The following is a 13,758-nucleotide window of genomic DNA, read 5'->3' as shown; positions in this document are numbered from 1 at the left end:
GGTCAATTAACCTGTTGCCAGCTGAAACAGTCACCCATTAAGTAATTATCCAATGGGAGGCTCTTACCTATTTGCTTAGTTAAATCCAGGTGGTGACCTTTTTTTGGCCAGGCAGTGTACTTAATATAGACTAAATGGTCACCTTATGCGCACACAGTGGCTGCAGGCATGGGACTGAGCCTTGGTGCGTGTGTGTGTGTGTGTGTGTGTGTGTGTGTGTGTGTGTGTGTGTGTGTGTGTGTGTGTGTGTGTGTGTGTGTGTGTGTGTGTGTGTGTGTGTGTGTGTGTGTGTGCTGAAGGGTGTATAGATTTATGCTACCACTCCATCACAATGCTGTGTAATTTTGACTACTCACCAATAGCAGGTAGATACTTCACACACAGTTTTCAAAGAAATTAACCAACTGAAAAGGATCCTGGGACAACAGGCTTATTCAAAGTGGTTAAAATCATTGAGATTTGGCTAAAATCACAGGGATGTGGATAGAATAACAGGGATGTATCTTAAATCTCTGATTCTGTTCCATTTTATCACTCTGAATGTGTAGATGATGAAGTTCTATGATACCTAAACACAGCCATGTGATTAGTGTTGAACATTTTATGGAAGGTGGTAAAGGATCAACGTTCAGCCTATAGATGATATGATAAAAGAGTACATTGATAAGTAGGTTAGGATATTATAATATAACCTATTATTACTTTAAATACAAAATACTGGTTTGTTTCAGAATGTTATCCTAGTTTTGATAACCCCAAATCAGATCTTTTTTTTTTTTTTTTACCTCAGTTCATTACATAGAAGTTCAAATATAGGCTAATGAAATGTAACTTACATATAATTAAAATACCAAACTCTCTCTCGACCTTACACTGTTTAACAGGACGCACCTCTCCATGGTCCTGAAATGTCTGAAATGCGTTTCCAGGAGGGCACTGCGCAAGCTGCTTATTTTAACTCAGGAATGAACGGATAATTAGCTGATGAACCAAAATTCCCCTTCGGGAAGGGGAAGGTTTGTCTGATAGGATACGAACCGCAATGTCACATATACCAAATTACTTCCAGAACGTCCAGTGCAGAGCATTGTGTAAAGGTTATAACAGCAGTCGTGTTTGTTTCTAGTGACCACTACAGAACGATGTTAAATATGCACTACAGCGTTTCATTTCTGAACTTTGGCACAAGCCAAACAGACGAATGAAATCGAGTGTAAAGCCCAAGAAATAGCAAAGTGCATTAGTGACAAGCGAATACGGTAGATCTCTGCATGAACACCGAACACAGCGTTAGACGCTGCGTAAAGTTTTTGGACAGTACGGCAAGCTTGACGCGCACCAGCATATCCACCGCTGATCGTCTTTCTGGGTGGTAACCAGCAATGCCAGACGTATGACGTTATTGCTGGCGTACGATTGCAGTGTAATTGTGCTGTACTAAATGAGTCCCAGTCGTATTGGCTTACCTTCCAAGTGCGTTATACCATCTGTTTAGTTGGGAAGAGCGGTCTATACAACTTTAGCATAGAGCACTAATTTGTTCATTGAGTTATACTTGACAGTTCTGTTTACTGGTTTACTTAGCTTGGATTGTTAATCTTTTATGCAAGTGATCTTTACTAGAAAACACCACTCTAAGCCAACGCTGCAGGTACGTTTAAAACATTATATTCTATACATTTTACGCACCGTACATCCAAAAAGTAATGTCTTGGAAGTTAGCTATAATTTATTTTTTTGCATCATTTTTAAAAGTCGGTAAAAAAAAAAAAAAATTGTTCCTACAAGTTTATGCTTCAGCATATCTTCATCCTGATTGTACATAGCTCAAACTCCCGCATGCGTATTGGAAATTGTTATTTATCCAATAACAAAAAGCAATTATCTAATTTTACGACTTTTCCCTCTATCAGGACTGAGCAATGCCGTTTGCGAAAACCCTCCTTGTGTTGGCTGTGCTTTGCGCGCCTATCTCCAGCCTATACTACTTCGTCTGCGACGATGAGTTTCTTCCTCGCTCAGAAGCTGACGAGCACCCCGCAAAGCCATTGTACGACACCCTGAGCCTCCTGTACAAGCCCGCAGATGCATTGTCTTCTCAGGAGTCGCGGGAGAGAAGGACGTTGCCCGAATCCAACTACAAGTTTTTAAGCCAGACCCTCCTCAGGAGTAAGATGTATCGGAACAGCGCAAAGAGTGAGCGCCGTAACCAGGTCACTCTGTCACTCGACGTGCCCACCAGCATCATGAATATCCTCTTTGACATCGCCAAAGCCAAGAACCTGCGCGCTAAAGCGGCGCACAACGCGCGCTTACTGGCGCAGATTGGAAGACGAAAATGAACTCTTGCTCGTAGAAGTCATTTACGACGTGTCATGTGTTGTTGCAAAAGCATACGTTCTCACTCATTTGCGTGTAATGTTATACAGATGACTTGCGAATTAGCAGATACGCAAAATAGGCAAAAGGTACATTTTTCTGCGAAATGTAATTGATTTAGACTTTAATAGGAATTCTGAGTGCTCTTTGTGGATATGCTCAAACTGGTGCACAGAAATATGTAAATGTCAGCATTTCTTTGGAAAGAGATATCTTGCCAATGGGTTGAGTTCAAAACGATTAAAATGATAAAAAATAACTGCTATTATTCAATGCTGATAGGCATACCAAACATCGGAGTACTAAGAGTAAAGTACTAATAAAAGTTGATTTGACGGCAAATGCATTATTCGGCATAGAAAAGCCTGCACGTGCGCGGTGAGGGAGCGGTTTCCAATAGCGACTTCGCAAAGACGCGAGCCACTTTTATCTCCTTCCCTGGACGCACGAGGACGAAGCAGGTGAGCGAGACTGCACTAACGGGTGCCGCTAGTCCCGATTTAGGCTACAACCTGCGGAATATGAACTCTGCATGTCCACTAGGAAAGTAATTCTCCTACAACTAGGAGTGCACGCATTGCTTCTACTCTTTCTATTCTAATAGAAAAAGTCCTTCTCCCACGTTCCAAAATATGTGCACGACGTAGTTGTGTACTATTTCTACACAATATAGTAGTTTAGTCCTACTTTTTATTTTATGATGCAGCTTTGTTCTTTAAATGAAACACATCACCCACACAAAATAGGGTCATCTTTATTGCTGTAGTGTTAAAGGAGCAATAAGTCGTTTTTACCACCAAAAAGATTATTAATTTACATTTTTTCCCCCGTAAAATGCAGCTCACATGAGATGAAGAATCAAATTACTTTGACATGCTCAAATGATACAGTTTAGACTCCACAGAGCAGGTCTTCCACATGGAGAATCACATTTAAAATAGATTTAGTACAGAATCTCTGAAATATCCATGCCTGTAGGCGTCAGTATAATGGCTGTTTCATAATTTGTAGAAGAAACACTGGAAAAAGGACTCATCACTCCTTTAGTGCTTTATTATATCCTTAAATTAATATGTGTGAACAAATGTGTACTTCTATAACAGTGTTCAGAACCCAGGCTATTTTAATCAACAGCCCAGCTGCTGCAGTAAAGCTGAAATGCACTCATGTTTTTGAAGAGAAATATGTACAGTTGACCTCATCAGAAATGGCCAGGTGCAGCAGATCTCATTAAATATAAAACAGTCCAAGCAATGTTAGAGAAACCGACCGGAATCAGGATCCGTCTGTAGGCTGCTGTTGCAATACATGAGTAATGAATCAGTTTTAAAGCTGAGTGGTAAATACGGCTTGGATCACTACTCTTGGCCCTATCATATGATACAGTTTCACTGGAGAAACCTGTACCCTCACATCACATACATCTGATTTGAATGCTACAACTTTCATTACCTCCATATGACATGAAAAGGTATTCTTACTTTAGAATTAATCAGACTGCTGTCTTATGATGTGGGCCAATATGAACAATTACATACATGAAATATAAACTTGACAACCGTTTTCTGATACTGATACAGGAATAAATTAATTCCTTAATTGCAGCTACTAATTAATTAGTCATTAATGGTATTAATGTTAATTAATGGTATGTTACTACCTAAAGACTACTAACAATGGCTAAACCTCAGAGCGAGAGAGAGAGAGAAAAAACACATTATTTTCACGAGACTTTTATTTTGAAGACCAGGCAGGGTGGGTGACATTTTGGCTTTCAGAGCTGCACCAGAGTTGGGTGACGTGGAGGGAAGTTGTACCAGACTTCTTGCGTATTGCAGCGAACATTCCTTAAAATGATAAAGAAATTTGACAAGAAGGATGAGGAGGCCGGTAAGTATTCAGTTAATGCCGCACTGTTGCTTACTAAAAAAATAATATTGTTCCTTTATCATTTACTGCTGAAACGTTTGACGGAGTTAGATGCGATAGCTGGCTATGTTGGCTAACTAGCTGGCGTTAGATAGCTTAGCTTTTTTGCGAGCCACAGCTGTTTAAAAGCGACTTGTTGGAGAGAGGTAGCGTTAACTATCGTTACGTTATTGTGTCGTTACATATAACTGAACTTAAAACAGTGTCGCACGCTTGCCTTGAAAATCATGTTCTGTGTTGTCAGAGAGCTAGCATAGCGCTAGCTAGCTAACCCTCAGCCTGGTTTCTCATTCCCATGACTACGGTCTGAGTGTTTCACAGTTTTACTGTGTCAGGATGCCTTTCTTTTCAGTTGATTCAGGCCAATTGTGCATATGTTAGCTAGAGTTGGCGTACTGGCGTCTAAGTCAGTTGAACGTGAGCTGGAAGCTAGCCAGCCACCTCGCCACGCTAGCTAGCAAAGCAAGCCGCATCGTGATGTTTCACGTTTTGAGTATAGAATTACTCGATGTGATGTACGTGTACGCGATGTTAGAGATGCCGTCGTTTACAGACTACGCTCCTGGGGTGCATTCAGTTCCTCATGACAGTTTTAACTCTCATAATGCTGCTTGTAGGAAGTGGCTCGAACCCATTTCAGCACCTGGAGAAGAGTGCTGTTCTGCAGGAGGTGAGTGGGACTGTAACCTCTTAACCTGTCAACCAGTCACCTGGAGTTCACATTAGTGCAGCCAGCTGAGTGAACTGTGATTTGCCTTTAAGGCTCGCATCTTTAACGAGACGCCCATCAACCCGCGGAGGTGTCTCCACATTCTCACCAAAATAATCTACCTGCTCAACCAGGTGAGTGCGGCAGTGCTCTGCCACCTGATCCCACCTGATCCCACCTGATTTCTGTCCCCGAGGGTCTTGGTTTCTGTTCCCTGAATCTCTTCTCTCTGCCAGGGCGAGCACTTTGGAACCACAGAAGCCACTGAAGCATTTTTTGCCATGACTAGACTCTTCCAGTCGAATGATGTAAAGCCTTCTTATCTACAACTTTCCAGTGTTGCATCAAATTTTGTTGCTAATCATTTTTGATTGTTGTTTAACACGTCTTGTCCCCCCCCCCCATCCTGTTAGCAAACCTTGAGAAGGATGTGCTACTTGACCATTAAAGAGATGGCCAACATCTCAGAGGATGTCATCATAGTTACGAGCAGGTGAATGGACATGCTTTGCCCTGCTGTAGAGTTTTTCACTGAACTGCTTTTCAGTTTCCACCGCCTCATTCTGCTGAGCATGCCTTGAAGCGATGACATTTTATTGTGCCATATAGAGACAACACTAACTGTGTGTGTGTGTTTGTTAGCCTGACCAAAGACATGACTGGTAAAGAGGACGTATACAGAGGCCCAGCCATAAGAGCTCTCTGCAGGATCACGGACGTGAGTGCACTGTGTTCTTTCATGGTTACTGAAGGATTTCTGGGATGGTGTTTATTAAATTATAATTGGACCTTGCTGTGGTCTGATGTAAGAAATAGACACTCGGTTCAATTCAGTTCAAGATGGCTTTATTGGCATGACTTATAGCAGGTACAATTTTAGCAAATCAAAAGCATTCACTCAGTGTGCTTATCCAACAGACCACCATGTTGCAAGCCATCGAGAGGTATATGAAACAAGCCATAGTGGACAAGGTGCCGAGCGTCTCAAGCTCTGCCCTGGTCTCTTCCCTGGTAAGAACACACACCTGTTGATTCTAGAGTTGGTTTGTGGGTTATGCAGTCCTGTGTTGGTTTGTGGGATTTGGAGTCCTGTTTTTTTTGGTTGCCTTCAGCACATGGTGAAGATGAGTTATGACGTAGTGAAGCGTTGGGTCAACGAAGCTCAGGAAGCAGCTTCCAGTGACAACATCATGGTGCAGGTGGGCATGGTCTTGGTTAACGTTATTGTTGCTCATGTTCTCCTGTGCTTGACACACCCTCTCTGTGATTGACAGTACCACGCTCTGGGCTTGCTCTACCATCTGAGGAAGAATGACAGACTTGCTGTGTCTAAGATGCTCAATAAGTTCACCAAGTCTGGCCTCAAGTCCCCGTTCGCCTACTGCATGCTGATCCGCATTGCCAGCAAGCTGCTGGAGGAGACAGAGGGAGGGTATGCATATACGCACAGATATACAGATACGCGCACACACATACAGATACGCGCACACACATACAGATACGCGCACACACATACAGATACATGTACGCGCACACGCAGACAGATACATGTACACGCACACACATACATTGCTGCCTATTGTGCTTTGATGTTGGCCTGTTCATCCTCCTTGCAAGGACGTCGGATGTATCACTGTAATTGTCAACCAACATGACTGGCATGATGACACTTTAAGATGGCTGGGCTAACCCAAACCTGTCAGCTAATTCCCACTTAAAGGAACTGGTTGCCAGGAATCTGAGGGTCATTAAGGTCTATAAGTGGACAGCTGTTTTCCGGGTTTTCAAGGTTGATCCCTGTAAAACTTGACCCAACTCAGTATGTAGTTCCAAGTCAACGGCTCTTGGAAATCTAAATCGCCTCATTATGCATCAACAGTGGCAAGAAAATCTTTGTGGCCTCTCAAACCATGTTTTTGCTTCGGTTGTCATGGTTTAATATCAAAACAAGCCATTGTGCCAGAAACCTTTATAAATCTGTGAATGTGTGCAATTGGTTTACAGCTATTTGCAGCCTGTAATTATTCACAACTATACCAACCCATGATGAACCTCATTTGGAGAGAGAATTAAGATTGTAGGCTGCAGAAAGCTATCTGGAGCAGGAAATAGGAATACTTAGAAACCTGGTCCACACATCAATAAACACATCAGACAAAACGCAGGTTAGGCTCAAATGTTTTGCCTGCACAAGTAGCCTGTATGCAGTAATTATGTAATTTAATAAGACCTGTTAAATGTGAGGATGGTGGTTTGCACTTTTTGATGTAATTCCGCTCTTAACCACAGGGTGGTCATCATTTTCCACTCTCTGTAAACATTGCATAGGTTCTTTGCTTGAAAGCTTCTGTAAACAGTTTCCTGACCAGTATGTTTTTTATATATTTCCGTTTCTGCATGGGAGTTTTGAACACACATTTAAAATTGTTTTTGTGCATACACACTATTTACAAATAAAGTCTCTGTGTGATAAATGTACTTTTTTTTTTCAAGTACTTATCACTTCCACCGTAAGCTAATTATTTAGTTGTTAATCTTAACGCATTCTTAAGACTACTGTGAAGCCTTTACTAAATACACTGAAAGGTCCTTTGGAGTTTGTAGTTTTAAGAGGAAGGCATGATTGTGGGGACCTTGGTCCTTTGCACAATAGAGGTTTAAGACGGTTTTCAGTTCCTCACCTGCTCATAACACGACCTCGGTTTTGTACTTCCAGTCACGAGGAATGTCGGTTGTCTGTGTGCGCACGCGTGTGTGTGTTAAAGCCTTGTGCCTGTGTGTTCTTTTCCACAGGCACGACAGCCCTCTGTTTGACTTCATCGAGAGCTGCTTGAGGAATAAACACGAGATGGTCGTGTACGAGGCCGCCTCCGCTATCGTCCATATGCCTAACTGTACCGCCCGTGAGCTGGCCCCTGCTGTGTCCGGTCGGTGCCTGACAGCATCACTCCTCTGTGCTCTCTCTGTCTTGCTGTGTGTGTGTGTGTGTGTGTGTGTGTGTTTGTTCCTCTCTCTCACACACATGCCCACACACACCTTGAGCGTTTGTTCAATCACACGTTTGCTTTATTTCTCTTAGTTCTCCAGCTCTTCTGTAGTTCACCCAAAGCAGCACTGCGCTACGCTGCCGTCAGGACCCTCAATAAAGTGAGCCTTTTTCCTCCTCCTGTATAATTAAATATTTTGGCAAATCTGTATGATTTTCTCATATCTGTGATATTAAATTTCTATTTCCGGGAACTCGTGTTATTTCACAATAGTTTATTTTTAAACAATATTAACTTGCAAAAAACTATTTTAAAAAATATATAAAATATGAGGTGCAAAGGTTTACCAATCAGTCTGTGTTTTTTTTTTTTTTAACCTACCAGTATTTCAAGAGGTGTAAATTACTGTTTGGCTGTTTAGTTGAGACTAATCTGCTAAACTCAACCTTTTTTGTTCCAAACAAATAAAAACATTATTTGTAGATGACTGGTAAATATAGTAATGTATCATTTGGTATTTGCATAACCAGTAAATGTGAAATTGTCACCAGAATTGTACTACCATTTATTATGAAACTGTGTAATCCTCCTCGTCACCACTAGGTGGCAATGAAGCACCCATCTGCCGTGACGGCGTGTAACCTGGACCTGGAGAATCTGATTACAGATTCTAACCGCAGCATTGCTACTCTGGCCATCACTACGCTGCTGAAGACCGGCAGTGAGAGCAGTGTGGACCGCCTCATGAAGCAGATCTCCTCTTTTGTCTCGGAGATCTCTGATGAGTTCAAGGTGCTTAGGCCGCAGAGATAACATGAAGCAACACTGCACTGCACCGTGCAGCAGGTTCTGTTAAACCTGAAGTGCATATTACAATATGTAATGGCCTCTGTGCTTTCATATATGTTTGTGCTTATTTGTGTGGTGTGATGTAATTATGTAGGGATTTTATAGGAGTGTGTGTGTGTGTGTGTGTGTGTGTGTGTGTGTGTGTGTGTGTGTGGGTGTGGTTTTTTTCCAGGTAGTGGTGGTCCAAGCCATTAGTGCCCTGTGCCAGAAGTATCCCAGAAAGCATAGTGTGATGATGAACTTCCTGTCTAACATGCTGAGAGATGATGTGAGTCCATGTTGGATCAGTTCTCCTACACTTGACTTAATAAATTAATCCAGCTCTGTCCATCACATATGGTCACTGGTGCTGGATAAAACATACTAATTACTCTGTTAAAATTCCAGTTCAGCAGTTTTCTCAGTAATGAAGGGTTAGATTCTCTTGTAAGTGCAACATGGTTTCATTGTTGGCGTGGTGTTTGTTTGTTTACAGGGTGGGTTTGAGTACAAGCGCGCCATCGTGGACTGCATCATCAGTATCATAGAGGATAACCCGGAGAGCAAGGAGACAGGTCTGGCCCACCTGTGCGAGTTCATCGAGGACTGTGAGCACACGGTCCTGGCCACCAAGATCCTGCACCTGCTGGGGAAGGAGGGGCCACGCACGCCATCCCCGTCCAAATACATCCGCTTCATTTTCAACCGCGTGGTGCTGGAAAGCGAGGCTGTTCGTGCAGGTGAGAAGTTCCTAAACGTGGCTGTGGTTTAACGCACGTAAATTCCTTCATTTGTGTTGGCATCACCTGCTGTGCTCCATTTCCCAGTGTTCTCACAACTTTGGATCTCAATATATAAAAACCATGTTCTAATCTCCCAACAACTCCTGTCTGCTGTCAGGTAGTAATAGAACTGTAATCTTTGGAATGTAGTAGGAGACTGTACCATGTGGGCTTGCTTGCTTGGTTGTTTTTTTTTGTTTTGTTTTGTTTTGTTGTTTATGTTCAAGTCTTGGCAGGAAGCTGTTATTTGCTTCAACATCCTACAGTGTGACCTGACCCCTAACAAGGTTTAACACGTACTTCATATGGCCAGAACTCCCAGAAGGTGCACTACATAATATAAGTGTGCGATTCCAACGCTGGGGGTCTCTGGAGCGGGAATGGCCCTGTGATGGGCATGGCCCTGTGGTGGGCATGGCCCTGTGGTGTCTGACACTGTGGTCCCCTCTACTCCACAGCTGCCGTGAGTGCTCTGGCTAAGTTTGGAGCCCAGAATGATGACCTGCTGCCCAGTGTGCTTGTCCTGATGCAGAGGTAGGCCTGCCTCTCACATGGACCACCATCACCACCACTTGGCACGTTTAATGCACGCTGGTTTTTTTTTAAGGCATTATACAGGGCTGCTCGCTACTACCTGATTCCCTACAGAAATCCTAGAACATGAATATAACACAGAGGAAGGAACTAAGTTTGCACTGTCTGTGTCTGTGTGTGTCTGTGTGTGTGTGTGTGTGTGTGTGTGTGTGTGTGTGTGTGTGTGTGTGTGTGTGTGTGTGTGTGTGTGTGTGTGTGTGTGTGTGTGTGTGTGTGTGTGTTGCAGGTGCATGATGGACAGTGATGATGAGGTGCGTGACAGAGCGACATTCTACATGAACGTCCTGCAGCAGAAACAGAAGGCACTGAACGCTGCCTACATCTTTAACGGTAGGCTTTGTGGGCATGGTTTATTGCTACACATGTGGGCATGGTTTATTGCTACACATGTGGGCATGGTTTATTGCTACACATGTGGGCATGGTTTATTGCTACACATGTGGGCATGGTTTATTGCTACACATGTGGGCATGGTTTATTGCTACACATGTGGGCATGGTTTATTGCTACACATGTGGGCATGGTTTATTGCTACACATGTGGGCATGGTTTATTGCTACACATGTGGGCATGGTTTAACGCTACACATGTGGGCATGGTTTAACGCTACACATGTGGGCATGGTTTATTGCTACACATGTGGGCATGGTTTAACGCTACACATGTGGGCATGGTTTAACGCTACACATGTGGGCATGGTTTAACGCTACACATGTGGGCATGGTTTAACGGTAGGCTTTGTGGGTGTTATAACTGTCTGTGATTAGGGTTTTCCTGTTAAACTAATAATTCAGCTAAACATGGTTTTATACTAACTGACTAACTTTCTGCTGTTGTGTGAAGGTTGAAGTTTAGTCTTATTAGACTGTGGCAGGATTTTCATGCTTGGTTTGTGGTCTGGGCTCAGGGTTATCTGTATCTATTCCTGGACTGGAGAAATCTCTTCACCAGTACACACTGGAGCCTTCAGAGAAGCCCTTCGACATGAAGACCGTCCCCCTGGCTACGGCACCAATCACAGAACAGAAAACAGGTACAGAGCTCTGAACCATCACACCTTACATACCATTATGCCTTATCCCATGAATTCATCCTTCCACTTCCAACGCCTGTATCAGTGGGGAGAAACCCTTTAGCAGGAAGTGAGTTTCATGACATGGTTCCTGTACATAAAGCTGCTTGACCGTGTATTTGAGTCTTAGCTGAGTGTGACCTGCAGGGTTTACTCACGAATGCTCAGCTCAGCTTCCATGTTCCATGTTCTTTGTCAGAAATCGCCCCAGTGGCTACAAGCAAGCTTCCTGAAAAACTGGCCCCCTCACGGCAGGACATTTACCAAGGTAAGAGGCTTACCGAGCAAATATCTGCCGTGAAAACTGGAAATAAAGGAAGTTGGACAGGAAAACAAATAGTTTAGTCGTGCTCAGTTCCTCTCACTGTTAGGAATGCATCTGTGTATGGTTTACACACTGCAACGTGATGGTCTAAAGACTTTAGTCCTGGACTTCTCTCTATCCTCACACCCCTCCCTCTGTCTGTCTGTCTCTCTCTCTCTCTCTCTCTCTCAGAGCAACTGGCTGCCATCCCTGAGTTCCAGGCTCTGGGCCCTCTCTTCAAGTCCTCGGAGCCGGTGCAGCTGACGGAGGCAGAGACGGAGTACGTGGTGCGCTGCATCAAGCACACTTTTGTGGGACACATGGTGTTCCAGTTCGACTGCACCAACACGCTCAACGACCAGCTTCTGCAGCGCGTGCTGGTGCAGATGGAGCCGTCGGAGGCGTACGAGGTGGTGCAGCACGTGGCTGCGCAGAGCCTGCCCTACAGCCAGCCCGGGTCCTGCTACACACTCGTCCGCCTGCCCGAGGACGATCCCACAGCAGGTGCCATGCGTAGAATTCACACGTGCCCTCACCTCCTTCCTGTGTTTGTTGCTCTGCCGTTAGTGACTCGTGCGCAGCTCTGTCCGAATGCGCTTGCCTGGCCCTAAAGATGTCGTTTGTCGCGTTTTCCTCTCAGTGTCCTGCACCTTCAGCTGCGCAATGAAGTATCTTGTGCGGGACTGTGATCCCAACACGGGAGAGCCCGACGACGATGGTTACGACGACGAGTATGTGGTACGTGTGCTCTTACCTGACCAGGTCTGTCTCTTCTGCCAATTATTGGACCCGTAGCCAAGGCTATTGTAGACAGTCAACAGACTGTGTGTGTGTGTGTGTGTGTGTGTGTCTCTCTCTCTCTCTCTCTCTCTCTCTCTCTCTCTCTCTCTCTCTCTCTCTCTCTCTCTCTCTCTCTCTCTCTCTCTCTCTCTCTCTCTTTTTTTTTGTTTGCCCCTCTATTAGTTAGAAGATCTGGAGGTGACAGTAGCAGACCACATACAGAAGGTTCTGAAGCCGAATTTCAGTGCGGCGTGGGAGGAAGTGGGAGACGAGTTTGAGAAAGAGGAGACGTTTGCTCTGGCTTCAGTCAGGACCCTGGATGGTAAAGATGACCTTTGAGCTGCGCTCTGTTGCGTTTAGCACCCAGCTGACGGCTCGCAGCGCGTGGCTGTGTCCTGAGAATGCTGTGCTGGTCCTGACGTCCTGTGTGTCGTCCCGCAGAGGCCGTTGGCAACATCATCAGCTTCCTGGGCATGCAGCCGTGCGAGCGCTCTGACAAGGTTCCTGAGAACAAGAACTCGCACATCCTCTTCCTAGCGGGTACACATTCACTTCTTCACCTGGCACTTTTTTTTTTAATTATTATAATTTTTTAAGGAGACCGTGTGAGCTTTCCCTCGCTCATTGTAGCAGCAATTTACACAATACATGAAAGTTTACCCATTCCATGTATGGCCCCCTCCCTTCAAGATAAGATCTATTAATGCGCTGACAGGACAAAGTGGCATAAAGGTTGCAGTAGTCTGCATTAGATTACTATTCAGCAAGTGTCAGATTTGAATTTGAAATTTGATGAAAGCGCCTCTGATGCTGATGTGTGATTGGCTCCCTGTATGGAGGAAGAAAGCCACATTCAGCCCTGCAGTGGCTGAGACAGAGTGCCACATGACTCGGGCCTGATGTATGTATGTATGTGTGTGTGGTGCACCGTTCGGCTCTTTCCGCAGGCGTGTTCAGAGGAGGCCACGACGTGCTGGTGCGTGCGCGACTCGCGCTGGCCGACGGCGTAACCATGCAGGTGACCGTGAGAAGTGTGGATGAGAACGTGGTCGACGTCATCCTCGCCTCGGTGGGTTAACAGAAGAGTGATGTCCCCAGCCGACACCACCAGGGCCTCACATTAGGGAAAAGTATTTTTTTTTCCTGCTGTACAAGTTAATATGTGATATTTGTATGTTTTCATATTGCTCTTTCCAATATGACATATTATAAATCAAGTAAAACAATGAGGCAGAGGCTGTTTCCATTCACATCCAGCTGTGGCTTTAGTATTATTCCTGTCTTTTAAGGAGTAGTGAAACCTGTCCTGGACATTATTAAGTCCAAATGTCTTATCAATAAACAGCACTGAAAAGGTGAAAATAGAGTGAGGCACTGTTTGTTTATAATCGCAG

General features: G+C 44.3%; 2 protein-coding genes across 3 annotated transcripts in view; both read left to right on the top strand.

Annotated features, from left to right (window-relative positions):
- The window catches only part of ucn3l (urocortin 3, like), a 5,169-nt gene extending 2,531 nt beyond the window's left edge, over nucleotides 1-2,638 (top strand). The window contains exons 1-2 of one of the 2 annotated variants that reach the window (XM_027029083.3): nucleotides 1-1,651; nucleotides 1,914-2,638. The exon at nucleotides 1-1,651 is cut by the window's left edge and continues 2,531 nt beyond it. In XM_027029083.3, the coding sequence (XP_026884884.1) occupies nucleotides 1,923-2,342 (420 nt within the window). In that variant the 5' untranslated portion in view covers nucleotides 1-1,651; nucleotides 1,914-1,922 and the 3' untranslated portion in view covers nucleotides 2,343-2,638. The remainder of the gene's footprint in view (nucleotides 1,652-1,913) is intronic. The other variant, XM_027029084.3, reaches the window with a different exon arrangement.
- A 1,505-nt stretch (nucleotides 2,639-4,143) lies between these two features.
- copg2 (COPI coat complex subunit gamma 2) lies at nucleotides 4,144-13,726 on the top strand. The gene is made up of 23 exons (XM_027029085.3): nucleotides 4,144-4,269; nucleotides 4,926-4,978; nucleotides 5,071-5,151; nucleotides 5,254-5,325; nucleotides 5,431-5,510; nucleotides 5,660-5,735; nucleotides 5,936-6,028; nucleotides 6,130-6,216; nucleotides 6,292-6,449; nucleotides 7,811-7,944; nucleotides 8,097-8,164; nucleotides 8,608-8,796; nucleotides 9,026-9,121; nucleotides 9,329-9,572; nucleotides 10,073-10,148; nucleotides 10,435-10,538; nucleotides 11,116-11,241; nucleotides 11,480-11,548; nucleotides 11,777-12,088; nucleotides 12,225-12,322; nucleotides 12,548-12,686; nucleotides 12,806-12,904; nucleotides 13,312-13,726. The coding sequence occupies exons 1-23, from the start codon at nucleotides 4,233-4,235 to the stop codon at nucleotides 13,440-13,442; spliced, it is 2,622 nt and encodes an 873-aa protein (XP_026884886.2). The 5' UTR covers nucleotides 4,144-4,232; the 3' UTR covers nucleotides 13,443-13,726.
- The last annotated feature ends 32 nt before the right edge of the window (nucleotides 13,727-13,758 follow it).

Source organism: Electrophorus electricus, chromosome 11 (genome assembly GCF_041902795.1).
Source record: "Electrophorus electricus isolate QZ-2024a chromosome 11, ASM4190279v1, whole genome shotgun sequence".
In the NCBI taxonomy this organism is placed as follows: Eukaryota; Metazoa; Chordata; class Actinopteri; order Gymnotiformes; family Gymnotidae; genus Electrophorus; species Electrophorus electricus.
Note: the sequence above shows the minus strand (reverse complement) of the source record. Positions and strands in the feature narration are given on the sequence as shown.

What these genes read in the sequence shown, in the direction of transcription:
- copg2 (XM_027029085.3), top strand. Translation starts at nt 4,233, where the DNA reads ATGATAAAGAAATTTGACAAGAAGGATGAGGAGGCCG. An exon ending in AGATCTCTGATGAGTTCAAG is followed by an intron (nt 8,797 to 9,025) that starts GTGCTTAGGCCG and finishes GTTTTTTTCCAG; the next exon opens with GTAGTGGTGGTCCAAGCCAT. An exon ending in TTCAGTCAGGACCCTGGATG is followed by an intron (nt 12,687 to 12,805) that starts GTAAAGATGACC and finishes GTCGTCCCGCAG; the next exon opens with AGGCCGTTGGCAACATCATC.